The 22,758-nt window shown below is 44.4% G+C and overlaps 1 protein-coding gene across 1 annotated transcript in view; it reads right to left on the bottom strand.

Annotated features, from left to right (window-relative positions):
* DDAH1 (dimethylarginine dimethylaminohydrolase 1) overlaps positions 1-17,688 on the bottom strand; it is a 57,811-nt gene extending 40,123 nt beyond the window's left edge. The window contains exon 1 of the mRNA XM_015636702.3: positions 17,304-17,688. Within this exon, the coding sequence (XP_015492188.1) occupies positions 17,304-17,609 (306 nt within the window). The 5' untranslated portion in view covers positions 17,610-17,688. The remainder of the gene's footprint in view (positions 1-17,303) is intronic.
* Positions 17,689-22,758: the final 5,070 nt, after the last annotated feature.

Below are 22,758 nucleotides of genomic sequence, written 5' to 3'. Positions count from 1 at the left end.
GAAGAAAAAAGCACTAACAGAAAGTTAATGAGCTACAAACCAGGTTATGAATGGACCAAAGAAAAAATTCTCCTACAGCTATTTCCTGCCCTGCTGTGATCGAATACATGCCTTTTTAGGGCCCACCTTACCCACCCTCTTGCCTTTCTTTAAGCAATGCTTTATTGTATCCCAAGACTTTCTTCACTTTTCTAATCAGTTTCCATTATGTCCTTTTTCTTTAAAGTCTCCCACTGTTACAGCTCCACCAGGAGCAGTAATGCTGAAATCGGCAGCACAGACTGGCTACAGTCTTTCAAATAGTCTTGAAATGGAGCCAAGGTGGAATAATTCTACTGGTCAGGGGGTTTAAACTCCAGGATTCTTAACTGCAGTGCCTGCATCCCTGCTCCTGCCAAGGCAGCTCTGCACACAACAACATGGAAAATTTTAGAGCAAAGTCTAGCCTAGGGTAAGAAAAAATTCCTGACCTGCAAGTTTTAAGAAGGAAGTTATGAACCAGAGGGCTGGATTTGGTCCCCCTCAAGCCAGAGGGAGACCCAGAGGCATAGCACAGAGGCAGACAAGTTCTGGCAGAGAAGCATTCAACCCATACAGGGAGTTTTCCCTATTTCTTCCTCCACTGGAAGTTTGCTTCCTCCACATGCAAGCTTGCTTCATGTATTTACTTCTTGTTTTTATGTTGAAAACCACCACCAAGCTTCACACACATACTGTGTTATCACTTCCAATGAACCATTTTACCTACCTTCAAATAGTTCTCTCAACCACATTCCCACCTCACCGACTCACACAACCAACAAGGCTCAGAGCTGGCTGGCAATCTGATGAGACAGGCTCTCACAAGAATTTCCTGCTTCTGGTTCAGCCAGACATACTGCAACAACAGACACTCTCGCAGTATTTTGGCACCTCTATTCCTTGTTCAGGCCAAGACCCAGGAATGCAAGTGAAAAAAACACTTTTTAATTTTTAGAATTTTAAAATAGCTCTTCCCTCTGCTGCCGTGGGTGTCTGGTTGGCTTCCATGCTCAAAGACTGCTTCCACTGAGATTAACTGAATTTGGAAACTACAGTGCTGAAGGTATGACCAAAAAATTTGCTTCCCAGAAAACAGCTTGGGACACCACCACAATAGGGCAGGGGAGCAGTTTGCTCCAGAGAAGCAAATACTATGGAAAGAACAAATGACTGACCCTCCAAGTACACTGAATTAGGTTTTCCACAAGTCCTGGGATACTTCCAGTAAGCACTTCAATAAAGATGACCTAGCTGGGGAAAACTGCACAGGAGCCTCAGGCAAGACCTACAGATCTGTGATGCATGTTCCTCAAAGTGCTACTCATGAACTAAGGCAGCCAGAGTTTCCATATTCTCTGGTCTCTTCTATTAAATTACCATGAAAGCCTGAGCTACAGCTGGACAAGGCCATTCCTCAGTGTGACTAATGTCTCACACAAAATACTTCAGACACTTGTAGGCTGCCACAGCTCACACCTGTACTTCAGAGAACATTTTTTCAAGGTATCACTGCTGGACCAATACAATTCCCACTGACAGATCAGCTTGGGAAAAAGTCTTGCTAGAAATTCAGAATTTGGGTCACATACAGATGCACTCAAATACCTTCTCATCCCAGGTCTCACCTTGTAGTAGATGAAGTCTGGATATATGCCCATGCCACTGGCATGAAGACCACAATGGAAACTGTGGAAGGTCCTGGCACCACTCAAAGAGGGGTGACCCTCAGACATTCTGCTAGTTTTTCACTGAGAATGCAGCTTCCTACAGACTGTGCTGATACAAGCCGCAGCCAGAATACTTTCAAACACCTTTCCAACCTCCAGCATGTGAATGCATGCTCCTCTGCCTCATGCTTAGCTTTCTTTCAGTAACAAAAGCAGGGGAAGTGGGGGCAAGAGCACTTTTTGTGAAAGATGAAAATGCCACTCCTAGCATATAGAAAGATCACATTTTTAGGATGAGTTTAGAAACAGAGCCCCAGACTTCCCAATATGAGGTTTTATAGCTGGTTTGGGCTCCTAAATCCTGCACAGGGCTGAGGAGGAAAGAGCCTGACTTTCAGAGGTGCTGAGACTGTACTTGCTGTTCTGGGCTCTGGCCATGGGTCAGAGGACACGTACCACCACGGTGTGAACCGTTATTCAGGCATGTTAAGATGCTTTAAAACCATTGTGCTGATGATCTCATCGACAGGAGTTATCACTTATAACCTGTGTCTGTTACCGCCTTGCACCAGACAGGGTATGCAAGACAAAGAAAGCCGATTTTGACAGCAGTCACCTCCTCATCTGCTCCGGAGTACCTTCCCAAAAAGCTAAATGAGTGCATCCATTTTCTATCAGGTATAAAGGGGCAAACCTACAGAAAATCTCATTACTAGAGCAGTCAACACATACAGGAGACATGTCAGATGCTTTATGTATCAACAATAAAGTGACAGATCTCCCAGCCCTGGAAAGAAAGTAAAAAGCAAGGGGCAAAGATTATGAGTTCTTTAAGATCCACTACCCAAGTGGATTTAGCTTGTTCGTAAAACTAATTGCAGGATATATTTCATATTGCTACATGCTCTATTTAAGATTACCATGGATGTGAGTTCTATTGTGCTATTAACCACCAACACTATTAACCACTGTACTATTAATCACAGGCACCACACTACAGCCCAAAATCACCTAGTCAATACTTAGGGCTAAGAAACACTTTGAAGCCACAGCGACATCTCAAACATTACATTACCTCAGACTTTCCACTAGTGAAAAACATGACCATGAGACCAGCTTAGAGAGATGCTAAGTAAGCAGACACAAGGGAGGAAGGAGTTTAAGTGCTTTAAACTAGTAAGACTGATTATAAGCTCTGCATTAAGCACTGTCACCTTACAGGATTGAGCCACATCTACTTATACACTTGCGTCATAAGCACAAGTCTCACAGTTAAAAGAAAAAGTCCCTTCTCTTGAAACTTAACATATAGAATACACACCAATTGCTTGTTTTTATTCTTTCACTCCTTCACTCCTCTGGTCTGAAAGCATTTGTTAAATCTACATCCAGCCACCCCACACTCCTTCTTACTCCAGATCAGGCAATAATGCTTGCACTTCTCTGATGGACACTGCTCTAGGATGATTTCCACACCCTATGCCTCCTGCTAGTACCACAGCTGTAGTTCATTCAAAGTATTATCCTATTTAACATGACTGTCCATTTTTTAGGACTGTGTATTTTGTATCTTTTAGGACTAATAAAATTAAAATGGGTTTTCAGTACTCTTCATACAACTCCCAAGAAGTCCAGTTTGCGACCAGCGTAACACTTCATGGTGTATGTAGGTGTGTGGTCAATCTGCTTTCAAGAAAGCAAAACAATACACTATTTTTAGACACAGCTTCAGGGTTTATATAAATCTGAATAAGACCTTACACACTGTATCATTAGCAGCCCTTGGTTTACATTCCATCCAGAAAAACACAAACCCCTCTTTTAAGGAATTTTTAGAACTACTGCTGCATGCTAGAGGGCTGGCAGACCTTTAGAAGCTCCCATTAGGCTTCTGGTTTGTGTGCAGCAATCTTGTATAGAGGGTAAGAAAACTAAGCAAAGTGGAAACTAGGTTAAATTCAGAGAAGCCTGGTGCAGAATTATAAGCAGTGCCTTTAGTCCTTAAGATGAAGTGTGGACAGAGCACATTTTTACTGCACAAAAGCTTTTGGCGGTTTCTGGTGGCTGCTGACATCTGTGCCAAAGTTCCCCTAAGGATGGAGAAATGAGAAGGATAAAGTCATGCTCAGGAAATATCAAAGTCAGGACATGAAACAGTAAACCCTAGGAGAGACAGCACATGCTTGCAGCTAGCAGAGGGGATGGTCATGGGAGTATTTTCCCATCAGTACCACAAACACCACTGCCTTAGTTCAGAGCCTGGATAGCACTCACCTTTCTTTGTTTCACCTTCCCCCCCTGCATTTACTTTTGCTACTCCCCAGTCAACCTGAATGGCCAGAACGCAGCCACAGCAATGTGGGCTGCAGGGAAGCCAAGGCTCCAGCAACTGGGTCAGGCAAAACTACCAGGAGGGTTCCTGCAGCCAAGTGACAGACACCAAAACAGAGATGCAACACAAGAGCCCATCTTCCCTGCCCTGCAACACCCACAGGACCAAGGCTCTCATGAACTCAGTTTGATCAGAGCACCACTGATGTCATTGGTCTAACACCAGGCTTTGACACAATGGGCTGATGTCTGTGAAGACTTTGTAAACACAGAAAAATGCTCACCATCCAACCTTGGCCACACCAGCTCTAGTCCTGCTCCTGCAAAATCTCTCTAGTCAGCCCTGCACAATGCACAGCTGGTTTGACACTGTCCTGTCAGAAATGGCTTTCAGGCTGCTCATGACATTATCTCAGATATAAGATGGGTGCCATTCCTGGCAGCCTGCCATGCAACAAACCCGCCTAGAAACAGCTCCACAGCTGCCGTTAGCAGGCATAAAAAGACCAGCAGCTCTAGTTGAAATTTTTTTGTGATTGGGTCATCCATGAAGCCAGAGCATAAGGTCAGAAAAATATGGCACCTTATCCAAATGGCTCCTTGAACTCAGAAAATTAATACCTATTTCCTATCACCAATGCTGGTGTTTTCAGGCTCATTTAATCTACAACATACTATTCAGGAAAAACCTGTTGATCATTTCCACAGCACAAACTGGCAGACTATCAGCTGCCATCAGATGTCCCACGAAAAAAACAGATCCCAAAGTCCACAGGAGACTGTTCTCCCCTGGCAGCTTTCTGCAAAGGCTCTTCTAGGACACTCTCTTCCATAACATTAAGCCTTTAAGCCTGACTCTCAATATATTAAACCTCTATTTGCCAAGCATTCACTGCTAGGCCTTTCTAAGAATCATTTTGCAAAGCTTGGATGGCAGTATGTTTTCACAGCTGATGTGGAAAAGCTAGAAATAACATTTCCCAATGAGAAATCTCTGCTTTACAAAGTGTGCACTGTTTCTTTGGGTTAATCTGACTTGCTAAGGGCTGGGGGGGGCTGCAGAATTCTTTTATACTGTTGACATAAAATATCACTGACTGTCTTCATGGTGGAATCGTTCCATTTCCTACTATCTGTTCTAGGATGGATATCCTGAGGCAGGGAAGAAAAAATAAATCAACATCTGACCTCAAACCGCCCATTGCTGGTGCTAGTGATGGCCCATCTTATGCCACTGGACACCCTGATTAAATCTGAACACAAGTTTTCCCTTGCCAGGTGGGAGGAAAACACCAGCAAGATCTGTGCAAGGTTAAGACAGGGCATCTGCTTCCCGAACAGCCAGTGCTTGGAAGAACTGATGACCTTCAGGATCACACTAAGTGACTCATTATGAGTCTGCTAAACAGCTATCAGTATTACAGCTTATTCATAATACATGAACAGCTTAAGTGGGTCACAGAGACCTGTATATCCCGGCAGCCTGCCTCCAACGGCAGCCGGTACTGGCAGCTTAAGGAAAGAATAACGTAGAGGACAAGTACAGAGTGCTGCTGTCTCCAGAATATTTTCCCCAGCTTATTGTAAGAGGCAGTGCACATATTTCCAAAGCCAGCTATTGCATCTGGATCAAAGAGTTAAAACAGCTATTGATGGATCTCCTTCATAGTTGACATCCAGCTGTACTTTTTCCCCCCCACCCCCAACCCTGCAACATCCTGGCAATGACTCTGGCAGTTCAGTTATGCACTGCGTGACAAAGTACTTCCTTCTGCTGGAATTTGCTGTCTGGGTATTTCTCTGGATGTCATTTTCATTCTGTCAGTCCCAGTTCATTTGCTCTGTACTATCTGAGATATTGTACAACTCTCCTATTTCTCCCCTCCCTTACCCAACATAACTTAGAGCTGAAGGCATTTATCTAATTAGTGGTACTTCATCCAGGAGCAGTCCTACACTGCAGCAAGGTCTTCTCATCTATCCACACACCTTTTCTGCTTATTCTACATTTCCAAAATGGGTAACCAGAACCTCACACAGCATTTCAGGTCCAGATGAATAATCAGTTTGAGCCAAGTCAAGAAAATGGCCTTTCAGCAATAATGGAGGTATACAGTGGTCATCTAGAAGGGACTGTCCTAAGCCAAAGCTCTGTGGTCAAGGCAGGCTGATCGGTTTACAGTGTGACAAGAAGATCACATTCCAGAATAAGATGAAGTTTAACAGAAACATTTGCTTTAAGGGTTATAAAAATAAGAGATTTCTGTATGGCAGTGCAGAAGCTCCATTTTGTATGGATTAGATTTGCACAGTTGGACTTGCCAGCATCAGCAAAGAGGCAGCATCCCATATGATGCATAAAGTGCTGACAAGGGCTCTCCCCCTGTGGACAGCCAGGTCTCTCCCCATCCCTTCCTTTGACAGCATGTCTCTCCTACACTGATTTCTGTCTTGACTTTTCCTACCTTGGTGGTGGTGGGGATACCTTTCAGTTTCCTTCCTTGCAACCAGTTCAGATCAAATTAAGAATTATTGGACAAATATCAGTAAGGCCAACACCAGAGTAGTGTTTTCTTGATTTTAGAAACCTACATCAAAACCAGCCTTCTCTGCACACATTTGAAGCTGCTGCAGCCAGAAGGAATGTGGAAAAGGGTTTTGACAACCCTGTGCTGCCTTCTTGTCTAACACACTCTACTCCAAGAAAGCACCATAGTTAGAAGTTTCTGAATACATGTGGCTACAGGAGTCACCCAAAACCACCTTGCAAAAAACCCTGGCAAACTTTGCAGAAGACCTCAATCAGACCTTTTTACTGGAAAATAAATGCATTCCATTCATATCATCCGCCTTCACTATCTATTGTTTCTGTCAGTTCATATTTGCCTCTCATGAGCGATGCTCACTCCGGCTCTTGCTAACACACAAGTATTTGCATCAGAGGCTTTTAAAAGGTTCAAAGACACAAACTAGCCTATTAAACTTCATAAATCCCTAGTGATTAGCAATAGCCATACCACCTATCCTCTGTAAAATGTCGTAAGAACACGAGATTCATCACTTTTACTATTTTAAGCACACTCGGTATTTGAGTAGGTGAAATGCTCCAAAGTGCTTTTATTATTTGCAAAATTAACTCTTATAGGGCTGCTAAATGTCTCTACTTCTACACAGAGGCATGGTCTGCAGTTTACCACTAAACATTTAAATTATTTTTAAAAACATAGCTTGCTATCTCTGGAGAGCAGGCCAAAACCTAGCTCTATCTCTAAAACACTTGTCTTTCCAGACTGGGATTGCATGGAGATGACCATCTCCATGGCTGCTGGCCTGCAGTTCAACCACTCTGAAATGCAGACACATTTGCACAAGCAGGATTCTTATCTTGCAACATCACTCTTTCTGAGATACAGGATTCAGCTTCCTGACAGCTCTTACACTAAAAACCCCAGAAAAAGCAAAGAGAAATGCAAAATCAATCACAACACTGTCAACAGCGTCCAATTATGTAGCAGTTTTGTTTTGGTTTGCTTCAGCAGCCAGCTGGGACTGAGCTGAGATAGATGATTTCATCTTGACAGAGAACTTCAGTTGGCATCCAGAGACAGGCGTGGATAGCCAGATCTTTTACTGTTAACATACATAATGAACCCTCCAGAAACAAATTATCACAATAGTTTTTTAAAGATGATGCCAAATACCGAATCTCTATTGACATGAAAATGAGTTCTTCAAGTCTTGAATTAGCTGATTTTTATCTACTTACATGGTTTTAATATTGACTCCAAGTCAGACAGAAAAATGGCACATTAGAGCGGTGTAGGTGATTGCCAGCCTTGGATGAATGTAAGACCTGACTCAGGTACATCTCAGCCATAAAACATTTCACTTTTTTTTCCCCTGGAAGACAAACTCCTAATACTGCTATAAAAGGGGCAGCAATAAAAGATACTGTCACCTGATGCTGTGGGTACATCATTTATCTTCACCATACAACTGTGACTAACCAGATCTGACACCAAGAGTGAAGCTCTTTTACACCATAAACTTGATTAGGGATATGCTTCTATAATAAATACCAAAAAAAGCAGAATGGCTTGTTTCTCAAAGGGATCAGTAATTACTGACAGTAATTTCTTTCTTGGTAGGAACATATTTTCTGTAGTCACAACTTCTGGTTGCCAAGCCTGCCATAAACAACGACTTCTACACAGATGTGTGTGTGCACTGGTGTAACTTACACCAGATTAATGAAGACTGTTTTGTATACATAACTTTCGTTTCATGTCAGCATTTAATGATCAGGTCTACATTTTTGATCCAGCACTATTTACCAGGAGACTTTTGACAAAAACAAGAAATCCTCTGAAAACTGAACAACACAAGCATAAACACTGCTTTCCCAGCCTGAGCTGCTAAGATCACTAAATATTCAGCATGAATGGAGTATTGCGAGCTAAAACTTGCTATAAAGTCACTTCCCACAGCATCCTCAGCAAAGTCATGCCGAGCCTGCAGCAGAGGCAGAGTACCTGCTGCAGAATCAGGTACTTAGATTTACTCAGATTTACTTCAAAATAACCAGTAATAGTGGTAGAAATAAAGTCTGCATGTGTTAATTTTAATGAAAAATATCAGTGCTAAGATCAGCCAGGCTTGCTGAAGAGTTGTATGCCCCAGTCACCTCACCAAGAGGGATGATGACAGACAAGAAGAAGTTTAAGTGCACAGCTGATCAGGCAGACTACACAGAGGATGTTATGAACCCACCTTGGAATTTAAAACCAAAATTTCAGAAGTGACTTTGGCAAACTATTTTTTTCAATGCTTTTAAGTAAGGCACTTACAAAAATAAAACAAACTAAACCCAAAATATACAAACAAAAAACTACAAAACATTAACTATTTAGGTTAAACTTGAAAGTCCAGGCAGAAAGCTCTTGGGGAAGGAACAGGGTAGCTCCAAGCCATATGTATAAGTCAGAGCAGAAGCAAAATATCTTTTTACCAGGTGGAAATGCTTATAGTTATTTGGAACCTTTAACCACTTAGCATTTTCACTGAACTATAAGCTCACCAAGGGCTATTTGTCACAGCTAAAGGAACAGTGATGAACAAAGTACAAAAGCTGACATCGGGCTTGCACAATAATAATCACGTGTCCACAAGAGGTTAAAAAACAGGCATTTAATTTGGGTTCTGACTTTTTTTAATCTTCTGGTCAGCCACTGGGATATTTCTGAGAATCCTGACATCACAATTCAATAACAAGGTCTAAATATGGCTTCTACTAAAAAAGCATGAAACCCAAGCTGCTCCTAGACTGTCCTTAAAGACTGTTTTACAGTTCTATAGATAGAAACCAATAATAATTAATGAAGTCTACTTATAGTGATCTGATTAGAAGCTACTTCCTAACATTTTCACTAAATTTGGGATCACAGAAGCAAAACTGAAAATGAAAAAATACAGTTCTTGGCATAGCCAGTTCACCCAAAGTGTCAGCCTTATTAATGTAGTGGCAGAGCTACATCAGCAATGAACTTTAAGACCAAAGAACCACCTGCCCAAACTGAAAGGCATCACTTAAACTGTGAAGCAGATGATTTTTTTAAATAGTCTGCTTTAGGAGGCCAAAACACCTATTCTTATGCATACTGATAATTGCATTGGCTCCTGATAAAGGTCTACCTGATGTTGCCTAAATGATCGAGTTTTTTTAAACTTCTCAGTACTGTTTAAGAAACTTTTCTCCTCTACTGCATGCTTTTCAGTTAATTTATAACTTATAATTTATAACTTTTATTAATTTATATACTAATACAGAAAACACCGAAAATTTAAACTATTGATATGATAAAAGAAAACACTGAAGAAGATTCTGATATGAGTTACTTCATTGCCTTCTGTAACCCACAATGGGCATCACCCATTATCCTGGAGAAAGTCTCCAAGTGACACTAACTTTGTAGAAGAGCATTACATTTGGGTTTGACAATTATAGGCCCAAAGAACAACCAAATCCCACATTAAACCTCAGGTATACATCTTATCCAAAGAACTTTTTTCAGTTGTTTTCAGTATGACAGAAAATAAAGTGCTGATAGCATCTTGCACGCTTTCACTCTAATTGTGAGGTTAGACAGAGAACATGATGAAAAAGATAGGCTAAAGGAGTATGTATGTATGGCTTGGGAATATAGAATGGGAAAGGTATTAAAAAACCCAATCTAACCAGAAGGTGGAAAGGTACCTAGTGCCATCTCTAATTTTTGTCAGCCTTCATGTAAAGAGTTTGCTCATGTTTACTTACTTGCTGTTTTAAGTACTAAGCAATTACACTGTGGTAACCTCTGTGCTTTCCATCCTAATTTTTCTAGGTGGAACACCAAGGTGGTCTGGGTCATCAAGGGTAAAGCACAATAAGGACATGCAAAAGGGTCCATGAAAACATAAAAGAATGCCACAATCTGTGGGACAGTTTAAAGAACCATGAATTATTTAAAACAGTAATAAAACATTTAATCTCTTGCTTCTTTAGTGACCAGCCAGTGCTAATTCTCCATGGAAAGGAGAAAGATTCCTGACAGTGCCAGCTCAACCAGGGAGCAATGGTACCCACCCAAGTGGAAAGCCACAGCCTGGCTAAGTTCTGCACCCACACATCTGACTGAGCTGCCCAGACAGAGCTCAGCGGGAGCACACTGTCACCCCGAGCTAGGCTACAGGAGTGCCCTGCCCCTCCCCAGTGCTGCTCTGAGCATCCCTGTGGGAGGGGTGCCCAGGTACAGGAGCTCCTCTGCTTGGTTCATCCAACTTGGAGGTGTGGCTGAGGTCCAGTCAGCTTGTGCCTAGCATCAAATCTGCCTCCATAAAGGAAAAAAAGACAGGTCACTGACATGACAGAGACTCCCTTCTGAAGGGAATAGCAGGGCCCCCACGCAGACCAGACCCACTTGTTAGGGAAGCCTGCTGCCCCCCTGGGGCCCTGGTTAAAGATGGAAGAGAAAGCTTCGTCCCCTGATACAGCCCTCAAAATATTATCATATTATCTATTATTGATTTTTCAGGCGTGCAGCAATGGAGTCCCAGTAAAAAGTCTGAGGGGTCTGAGGGCAATCAACAGACCTCAGGGCCTTGGGACAACTGGTTAAGGGATCAGGAGTACAGACAGTATCCCCCTTAGCTTTGCAGCTGCAGGCAGTAATGAGTGAAGAAATGAGATCCAGCAGATCAATACCTGGCTCTGAGCCTGGTGTCACCAGCAGAATTTTTGGGTTTTGATAATGGGTAGGTATATACAACAGCAGGCCTGCTGGAGACTCTTGTCTCTTTCTCCTTGCAGAGGAGTTGGCAGGGCTCATTGAAAGAGCTTAAACTAGTCTTGAAGAGATAAAAACCAGACATAACTAGAGATGAGCCTGGGGCATCACACCAATATTTGAGGGATGGTGTGCTAGTGAGTTCCTTCCATTTGCTGTCTCAGTGGAAGCAGGGGATGCAGATCCATGTGGCAGCAAAGGGTTACTGAAGTGTTAGGTACCTCTGGATATTGTGATTGTTAACAGAGGAAGACTGGTGAGTGATCTGGCAGCTGAAGGCCACCCTAGTCACATTTCATAATCACAAAATAGTTTTTGATTATTGGAGAAATTGGCCTGTTTAAGGGAATGGTTGATGTAGTCCCTGGGGAGGCATTACTGAATTGCCTGTGGGTAGGAAGGTTCTCTAGAGGGATCTAGACAGACTGGATCAATGAGCCAAGGCCAATTCTATGAAATTCACCAATACCAAGTGCTGGATCCTGTGTTTGGGTCACAACAACCCCATGCAGCACAACAGCCTTGGGACAGAGTGGCTGGAAAGCTGCCCAGTGGAGAAGGTCCTGGGGACGCCGGCTGACAGCAGCTGAACGTGAATGTGAGCCGGCTGTGCCCAGGTGGCCAAGAAGGCCAGTGGCATCCTGGCCTGTAGCAGGAACAGTGTAGCGGCAGGACCAGGGCAGGGATTGTCTCTCTGTGCTCAGCACTGCTGAGGCCACACCTCAAGTGCTGTGTCCAGTTCTGGGCCACTCATGACAAAAAAAGACATTGAGGGGCAGGAGCAAGTCCAGAGAAGAACAGTGGAGCTGGGGAAGGGCTTGGAGCATATGTCCTGTGAGGAGGGGCTGAGTGAGCTGGGGGGGGCTCAGCCTGAAGGAAAGGACGCTCAGAGGGGACCTCATCACTTTACAAATACCTGAAAGGGTATTATAGTGAGGTGGGAGTCAGTCTCATCTCCCACATCACAAGTGATAGGACAAGGGGGAAGGCCCTCAGCTTGTACCAGGGGAGGTTTAGATTGGATATTAGGGAAAATTTCTTCACTGAAATGGTTGTCAAGCTTTGGGCTGCCCAGGGAAGTAGTGGAATAACCATCCCAGGAGGTATTTGAAGGATGCATAGATGGGGCACTTAGGGACATGGTTTAATGGTGGACTCAACAAACTTAAAGGTCTTTTCAAACCTAAAGGATTCTATGATTATAAATACAGGCTCACTTGTACTGGTATATGCTGTAAAACAAAACCCCCATAACCTAATTAAGTTCAGGAGCCAGCAGAGTCTTAAATCTCTTTCTCCAGAGCCTAGTTATTCTATTACTTTGAAACAAACATCATTAACCTGAAGGACCATCTAGATATACAGAGAGAGTGAAAAAAAGTGTCATGTATTTAGCAGCAGCTATGCTGTATTACCTCAGTGTATACAACAGATACATAACTTCGTAAACTCTTTTTTGCCTTCTGTTTTTATACAAACCTCCACCTCCTGGTCTGAGAATTATCCCTGCAAGCACTGAACTGCAGTTGGGACAAGAGGCCAGTGTATGGTGCAAGCTATGGTTCATACACAGCTGCACAGCCATGCACAGGGTGGGAGGGGGAGGCAGATGAGGGTGCTCAGCACTGAGGAGCAGGTTACCTGGCCCAGCACAGCTGGAAGCTCTGCAGAAGCACTACTGTGGACAAAATCCTACCACACAGCAAGTAGATTGGGATGAGATACCAAGAGGTGTTGAAAAAGCAATTAGATGGTTTCTCTAATTCTTGTTGAGAGGATGGGATTTGACAAATACAGTCCTTTGCTGCTCATTCTGTCCCTCACTGCTGAAGGACCAGTTATCCTATACCACATAAATGCAGCCACAAGTGTTCCCCAGTGTGTCTTAGGGGAGTAGAGAATAACAAAATCTTGGGTAGAAGTTTCCTCTTAACCAGGGAAGGAATTACACTGAGCTCTTCTGCAACAGCTCCTGTAGTTTTCCCAGCACCAACTAATTCTCCATTCCCCATGTGGCAGCTGAGAAGAGGCCAGGTCACTGTGGGTGCATTTTGCTGAGCTTTTGGGTTTCCATCTGTCTGCATAAGCACAGAAATGGTGGAAATGCTGTTTTGTGCTATCCCAAGCACATTAAGACAACTTAGGCAGCAAGAGCAATGTGCTGATGAGGGCTCTTCACAGCAACTAACCCTGCTGTATGCAGAAGGTGACGTTGAGAGTTTATACTAGAGGAATGAACAATTGAGAACATACTGTTGGAACAAAAGGTGCTGGAACTGGCAATCTGATCAGTGATCACAACATTTCCACTGGACTTACTCAATTCAAGCATCAAGTGCACTGGTGACTGCACACAGCTAAGCAAATCACCAGCTTAGACATATTAGCAATCTACCTTTGGCTTACTTCAAAAGCCTTTACCTTTCTGCCAAATTTAAAACTCCACAGAAACTATGAATTTTAAAATAAGTTCAGAAGCTGATAACACAGAAACATAATGCCTTGAAATAAGTCTGACTTGCAAACAAATCATTACATGCATGACTAATTTTTCTACTTTACTAAAAAAATACTGGGCTCTTTCCCAGCACTGCCTGAACATGACCAAATTTAATTCAATTCTTTTTTCCTCCTTACAATAACTTGGAGAAAGAACAGACATAACCCTAGATTTTATTTTGTTTTGTTCCAGACAGACAATCAGTAAAGAATCCAGTGTTGCTGGGGGATAAGCAATAATATCTATAAAGCCTGAAAGCTCAATCAGTGTTATTACAAACTACTCCAAAAATTTGTCTACTGCATAGTGTTACCGTAATTGGTGACAAACCCTCTTAATAAGGAGTCTAGTCAGTGAAAGAAAAAGCTGTATCCTTCTTAAATACTGCATTACAGGTTTTCAATAACATGAAACAGGAGATGAAGACAGTACTCTCAGTTGATGCATCTGGCTTTTTATCAGAAGGCACAACACACCTGAAACAGCACTGCTCCAGCTGTGTATGCAACCAGGCTGTTGTGTTTGGGATGCACCTCAGCAATCCCCTGTGCTCTTCAATTTTTGCTGGTCTGATCAGGCTTCAGAGCTCAACCTACCACATGCCTCTTTGGCAGATTTCCCAGACATAAACTCTCCCTCTAATAATTACATGCAGAAATGGTGCCCTACAACCCTGTTTCCTTCATCCTTTCCTTCTTCCTCTGCCCCTGCCTGCTCTGGACAAAAATACATCTAATAGGAGACCAGTAAGAGAAGTCCAGATGAATCCTGCCTTATAGGGAGGCTCAGGTCAGGAGTGCATGATCAGGAGTTCGGCTTTACTGGGTTAAGCCAAGCATACGCCAACTCTACTGCTAAAATATTCATGGGTTTGCACTTACGTTACATAAAAAGGATAAGAGATTGCAGTTTGAGAAACTAGTGCTTATGTAGATTGCATCCACCCTCTTTCCCTGTCACCCAGTACAAGTGACAGCGCACTTCAACAGCTTTGGTTCACTTTCGTAACAGGCTGACCAAGCCAAATGATGCAGGATCCTTCCTTTCCTGGGGCAGCACTTTGCATTTGTCCCTGTTCAATCATGAGGTCTCCACAGGTCAGCCCCTTTCTTCAGCCTGGTAAGGACCCCCTGCACAGCCTAGACCTCAATGCTATCACTTGTCACCCTTGCCCCAGTTTGGGGCCACTCACAGCTCAATGAAGATGCCTCAATCTCCTCCAGGTCACCGAATAAGGCATTTGACAGGGCAGATGGTAGGACAGACCCTGCAGCAACATCACTTGCCACCAGCCTCCAGCAACTATCTCAGTAAGGAATTCAGAGACTGAACATAAACCTCATAAAAATACCTTGTGAGGCTGCTAACAGACTCCCACCAGGATTAGCAGGAGGGTCAGGAGCAGGTGCTGAGCCCCCTCAGCAAAGGGTGCCCACATACCTCAGTGCCTGCACTTCCTGAGCACCTGTGGTTGGTACCTCCAGAACCAAAGCTGGAGCCAGTAAGAGCAAAGAAAGAAACTTTGGATACAGTAGGAAATTGCCTCTCATGCAGCTACAACATGCAGCTCTTTCTGGGGGGGGCTCTATCAAAGTGACGTTATCATCAATGTTTGCCAACCTGTCCAAGGCACACATCAAGCCTTCCCATGGCATACAGAGCTCTGAGTAGGCATGTGTGCATTCCTGCTTTCTAAAGCCTTTGCCATTTCACCATGTTCAATATGACATCCTCGTCACTAACACTATTCAGACACTCCGGCTAAACAAAACTGACAGTAACCATGCTGGGAAGGGGAAGATATCTTTAGAGGGATCGGGAATAGGCAGGTAGCATCAGGCAGAAATGAGCACCTTCTCCCCCTTTCCACAAGATACTGCTGTAACAATGTTACCAGGAGAAAGAATTGTAGTAAATAAGAGTTAAATGTTGATGAGACAAACACTACACTGCAGTGTCATGCATTGTTATAGCTTTAAAAGGGTACTTGTTCAATTATGTTTTCATTTTTACTTCATAGAAAACTCAAGGGAGAGATTGCTCCATCATTCAAGAACACTAATAATGTTCAAATTATGCCTGATAGCTCTTTCTCTCTCTTGTTTATGACTCTGCCTGGACAAGTCACTCTTGGAAAGAAGTAAATCCCTCCTGCTGAAGGGGAAATGGTACAAATGGCAGCAGGACTCACAGGTATATACTGGTGTGTCATGGGAAAGACCAGTGAAAACTCACTTTGATTCTGGCTAAGACACAGCTGCTTCTGAGAGTAGCATGTGGTGGTAAACACTTCATTCTGGTGTTGTCACCTTAAAGAACATTCAGGTGTGTTACAAAGAGTAAATACACATAGTTATGCACAAGAAGTGCATGTGCATGGACTGCACTCAGTATCTCAGATATTATGCCACTAGGGAGAATTTAAGAAAATTTTGCAATTGATAAAAGAAAGGCACTATGTAAAAAATACTAAAACCAAGTGAAGCAACTCAGCCATTGCTCTCAATGGCCAAGAGGAGCTAGTGCTGTACTAGAGCGAGTGGTCTGTCCCACAGGCACAACAGCACATGCCTGTGGATCTCACAATGCACTGTGGTACCAGAACTGGGAACTGAAAGACATGACGAGGATAATGTTAAAAGATGCTTACAGGAAGGCAGGCTGTCACTGCTCATTGAGGAGATAACTGGGTAGCACTTCAATGCATGCACTGTCTGATGAACTAATTTATGAATGGGCTGAGGACATTAAGAAAGTACTAAGAAGATCTAAATTAAGGTTCCTGTGGGTGTGCATCCTCCACATCTCTCTCCCATAAGATGGCCTGCATCCCCCACCCATGCAGGGGACCTACAATGGTTGCACAGGGAAGGTGACATCAGGTTCAAGGGCATTAAAGCTGACTCCAAGTACATCAAAACACACATCAGCTCTTGTGCACAGGCCAGTAGATGTAATTATCGCAGGCACCACTGATGCACTATCTGGGGCTGAGCTCGGGTTCAACGTGTACTGAATGTGGGGTTTGCAGACTGAGCAGGGCTGCACCGTGGACACAAACCAGCACAATCCCCCAGGGACCCATCCCGCCGGACGGGCTGGGCAAGTTGAGATGGAGCGAGAGCCCGCACGCCTCAGAATGGATGAGTCATAGTTTACGCTGTCCATCCACTTGTCTCCAGGAGCAGAGCATCGCTCTCCAATAAGCCCAGCACAGCGGGGCTCCGCCGCGCAGCGGGCTCGGCTGCCGCCGGCGGGATGCCGGGCTGGAGCCGCTGCGCGGGGCCGCTCCGCCGAGCGGGGCTGCGGCTCCGAGCGCGGTCCCCACCGCCCCGCTCTGCCGCTCCCGCCGGGGGCTGGGGCGGGCCCGGGGACACGCCCGACGGCGCGGCCGCCCCGAGCTCACCTGGCTCGGGCCATGGCACGGCTCCCCGGCCGGCCCCGCACCGCTCCGCACCTCACCTCCTTCCGGCGGCTGGGCGCGCCCGGGCGGGTGAGCAGTGCCGTCTCCTCGCAGACCACGGCCACATCCTCCACGAAGACACAGTCGGGAAGGCTCTCGTCGGCCGGCAGCTCCAGCACCTGCAGCCCCAGCTTGCCCCGCAGCACACCCACATACAGCTGATGCTCCCTCTCCGCGCGGGCGAAGTCCACCTCGGGGCCCGCCGAGCTGCGCAGAGCTTGCCGGCACAGCGATTCGGGCAGCGCCCGCACCACGACGTGCGTGCAGCGCCCGAAGGCGGCGAGGCCGCCGCCCAGCCCGGCCATGCTGCGCGGCGGGGACGGCGGAGGGGGATGAGAGGGATGAGGGGGATGCGAGGGACGCGCGGCCGCCGCCGGCGCTGGCAGCGGAGAAAGCGCCGCCCGCGGCCCGGCCGCGCCCCATTGGCTCCCCACCAGGCACATTTCCATGGGGCCGCCGCCGCCGCGCTCCCATTGGCTGGCGGCGGCCGCCGCGCCGCGCCATTGGCCGCTCCCCGCGCGGCGCCGCTTACCTGTGCGGGCGGGCCCGGGCGGCCCCGCGTGTGGCCTGAGGGGCGGCGGGGCGGCACAGCCCACTGCCAGTAGTTCCGTGCAGCGCCGCAGCTGCGCTGACAGTGTTCTAACCCCCGTCCAGGCACAGTCTTACATCCATCTCAGATGGGGTGGGCAGAGGGAAGGTTGATGACCCTCCTTCTTGAGGGTGCCTTGGCTTGGCCACCTGCGAGCCCTTTGCCGCTGCCTTCTCCTTCCCTGGTGTCACAGCTGAAGTCCAGGCGTGTCCCATGACACGGGCAGTTCAAAATACAAATCCTAGGGAAATAAGCCCAGTGGACTCTCTTGTCATGGCTTTCTACAGGGTACTCTCCGGCAGAGCGGTGCTCCACCGCCTTCTCCCAACCCTTTATACTATTAATGTTTCCACCTCTGTGGGGTAGGAGGAATACCGCTGTTCTGCTCCACCTCTGCCTCAGGGACTGTAACAGTGAGGATTTCACGCTTTTTTCCCTAAAACAAACGCTTCCCCCGGTTTCATTTTCCCCAGTTTTACCGTGACTGGAGGTTATCCTGGAGGAGGGCCAGCCTTTGCCGGAGCACATCTCTTTCTCCCAGGCAGCTGGCAAATGAGGCTTTGTGCCAGAACTTGCGCCAGAGGCACCGTCCACAGCACCAGTCCTCAGCTGTACTGCTCCTACTGCCGAGTCACCCAGCTATCTCCAAGCTCTGTCCTCACCAGAGCAGACAAGAAAGAAGGAATATGAATTTTCCTTCCAGCTCTGCTTTTGCTGGCAAGACTTTTGCAAGTGTCCCTCTGGTCATGGAGGGGACCTCACTAGCACACAGCTCTGTGTTCCCCCTTCAGAGCTCAGACAAAACCCAGGCAGCTGCCTTGGCCATGCTCTCGCAGGTAACTGCAGATGTTCAGCATTTAGGATTATGGTTAATGAATAGCACGAAGGAAATACCAAAGTGTCTTTCTAAAATGGCAGCTCACTAGATTTTCATCTGCATTTTCCAGACGTTCTCCAAATATTCTGTAAAGGCTGTTTTTACTTAATGTGCATGGGAGCAGTTATTTGAATAACTGTCATTCACTGAGTAATGTGCAAATACTACTTTGCTTAAACAAATGGACAGGTAATTGAGTTGCTATCATGTAGGACATTTCAAATTCTGGAAAAACTGCTCTAAGTAGTATCATACTGTATCTGGTATAACATGTAATCCTTCCACCATTGTTAAAGCCTATTTGGACTTATTTGGGATATAGCCACTGGGACAGTTTGGTTTTCTTTTAGTTAGCATTACTTTTAGCCAGAAGAAAAAGGATTAAAGTAGTATAATTACTACTATCCAGTAATTATAAAACTTGCCAGGGTTCCTATCAGAAAAGGTATTGAAAATAGTTTTTCTGCAGCCAATGGATTGGAAAGTTATAGTCAATACAGATGTTTTTGACATCTGAAATCACTTTATAAATTTGTAAGTGATGATAATTTTTAGATCTCACTGAAATGACAGGATATGAGGTGATGCTACACTGTGATCTCATACACACATGACATGCTCTCTAGGACAGTGAGGCTTGCCCTAGAGGCACAGTCACCAGCTCAGCTCAGGTGACCACAGCTAATCCCTGGGAGCTGATCAGGTATCACTTCTGACAACTTCTCAATACCTTTAGGGGAGAGAAGTCTGGAGAATGTTTGTGACACACACTGCTATGAGACAGTGTGTGCTAGGCACACAACTTTGTGTTGGAGCTGTTTAAACAAGGTTTCAGAACTAATGACTACAGTAAAATAGTCATCTGTATTACCATAAATGTATAAAACTGTGCAGTTTAAAATACAAATTAAGGTCTATTTTCTGATTGTGATTGTTGTTCTATCATTTATGGTGAATAGAAAGACATCATTAACAGTCTAGGAACAGATGCACCAGAACAACATTGTGCATATTTATAATAAAATTATCAAAATACCAGTTTACTCACAAATTAACATTACAAAATAGAATAGTCTTATGGGAATGTTGTTAAAATTCATCACATGCAGTAATGCAAAATAGGTCAGCTACAGGCAACAACATAATATTTAAATATTGTCTACCTTGTTGAATATCCAGTATTTTCCTGTAACTATGTCCTGCTGGAGAGACTAGTATAAAAGAGCAAAGCTGCCCCCCAGCAAAGAAAAAATCTATGTCACACTATGGAAGTCATGCAGAACAATGAAAACTATGCTTCTAATAGAATATGGACTGCAGACCGCTTAGCAAAATCACAGAAAGCTGTATTTGGAAAGGAGAAAATGCTTCATACAGAGGAGGATGCAAATCCAGGTGTTTTGTGGCTGCACTGCACAGTCATCTGCTGGCAGTGACAGGAAGAAGAAAATTCCTTCGCAAAATGTTTTTGAGGGTGCATTTGTGAACAGTGCATTCACTTTTGGAGAAAGGAATAGATACTGAAACAGGAGATATGGTTTAAAAGTTATGACAGAAAAGTATTGATATCCAGAGTGAAATTTTATCCCTTTGCCAAAAAAAAGAAGAAAAAGTAGTGTATCAATAAGATTTTTATGTTTTTTCACCGCCACAACTTGAGAACAGTCTGCAGCTATGTAAAAAATTACCACAAAGATGAAGGGAGTAATTTCCACACAGCAGAAGGCAAGCAACAGGCTTAAATTGTGTAAAGGAAAAGTACAGAAAACTTTCTAACAATAAAGAGCAGAGAAAAAGATTGTCTGGTAAAAATGTGCAGCCTCTATACCTGTTTTTCTAAGAAGAAACATCTGCCAGGAGCAGAAAGCCAGAGATGGGGAAGAAGGATGGATAAGGAGAGGTGCCTTTCAGTCCTGTGATTGAGTAATTATTTTTACATTGGATACTATTGCTTTAGTGAAAACAGCTACGTAATAATGAGTCTAACGTGCCCAGTAGTAAATACATAATCTTTACATGGGTCACTGAAGGTCAGAGATGGCCACTGCTATTGAACAGTTTGTATGACTATGACAAAGGAGAATTTGGATCACTGCTGAATACAAATGCATACCACACAGGCAATTGCTCAGGCATGATAGGCAGCTGCAAAGTTGGAAAACTTTTCCCATTGCTTGGAAATGCTGGAACATCACCACTAACATCCCTGAAACCTTAATGAACATCTCTCACACTATTTATGAAATGTTACTTGAAATTCCAGAGAGTGAAAAGCTAGGACAAGGCAGATACCGAACCATTCAGTCACCAGCACACCCCACTGTAACAAAGGCAATCTGGACCAGAAAGATGGAGAGACACTGAATTTCACTTTTGAAAAGGAATACAAGTTTAAGTGATTTCTTCAGCTTGATAGAAAGCTGTGCAACTACTGCACAGTCAAATGCCATTATTAACACTGATCTGCTGGAAAAGCTCCCATTATGATCAGTGGATTATTCTCTTAGAAAAGGTACATGACCAGGTCTTACTCACAGCCATGGAAGACAAAAATGTTGCTTTAATCATGCCTTAGATACAAAAACAGCGACTCAAAGGGGTTTTCACTCAGGTAGTTGTGAGAAGTTTTCTCTTTCTGCTCTTCTCACGGTGACTCAGCGAGTCAGTATTTCTACTGTGTAATTGTCTGAGCTCTTCATTTAGAGAAGCTGAAGACATTGGGCAGGCAACTAGTCACTTCACCCCACTGCATGGACAAGCTCCCAAGTGCTTTTACATTTTTCAAATGCTGAACAGATTTGTTTGCCATCTATTCTTTATATAACAGACCACTTCTGGAAGAAGAGACCAGAAGAAGACACTATTTATGCCATCCACAACTTCTTCTGGATAGCATAAATCAACAGTGCATCTGCTAGCCTGTAGAGAAATCCTTTCGGGGAGCAATATTTTCCTTTGCCTGAGTTGAACCCGTGCTATCTCAGAATCTTACTGGGGTCAGATAAATTCTATATATAGCTGGTTCAGGGGAAACACAATATTTGTTTTGTCTGCTGTGGGATAATGATCTGGGTGTTTCCTCAGCTGGCATTTTGCATCCTGCAGAGAAGGAGGAATTCCCATGAACTGACAGCTACACAGTTGTTGGGAGACAAAGCTGTCAGAGGGTGATTCTTTGCAAGTCAGCTTTGGCAGCATTGCTGTGACACACGGCACCAAGCAGCCTGGACAACATGCAGAGGCACAGGGCATTCCTCACATTTGTAGGCCTTCCCACGTGTTTTGTTACAATAGATTGCAGTTATTGTGAACAACCAGAATCAACTGCTGGATTACTTGATGGACCAAACAGATCACTGAGGCAAGAGCTGCAGAATTCTGACTGTTTACCTTCTGTGCTCCTATTGCTTCACCTTCACCACACCTTATTACCACTTTTACCCTTCTTTCTATGCAGGAGAAAAGTCACTCCTTGAATTTTAAAAAAAAGTATGAGTTAGGTACCACAGGTAAGACTATGATGAAAAAATGAGATTACTAGTCTGTGGAAATTTGTACTGAATTACACAAGTTAACATATCTCTTACAGAAAATTATAGAAATGCACCATTTATGTCCCTGATGGACAGACTTCCCAGAAATATGCCAGAAATGCTACTCCAGCTAAAAGAAGGAGGAGACAGAGCTAGGGTAAGTGCCTTGCAAATGGTTCTTGTTGTTACTGCAACGCAACAATAACAGTATTTCTGCTATCAACAGCATTTTTAATAAAGTACGCTATTTTATAAGCTTGGCAAAAAGGCATCAGCTCTAGCAGTAGAATGGGAAATGGCTCATGCCATTCGTACTTTTGCAGCCACTGTTCAATGGGTCTCATGAATCCAAACCCAGCTGCTGTGAAGTGCTGTAGGTGCCCACTTTGGGGTTTCCAGAGGGAAGGGTGGGATAATGTCTTTGCTAAGTCATGGCTGCTAAACTGGGCTGCACT

This window comes from Parus major, chromosome 8 (assembly GCF_001522545.3).
Source record: "Parus major isolate Abel chromosome 8, Parus_major1.1, whole genome shotgun sequence".
Lineage (NCBI taxonomy): Eukaryota > Metazoa > Chordata > Aves > Passeriformes > Paridae > Parus > Parus major.
The sequence above is the reverse complement of the archived record's forward strand: the minus strand, read 5'-3'. Positions and strand labels throughout refer to the sequence as shown.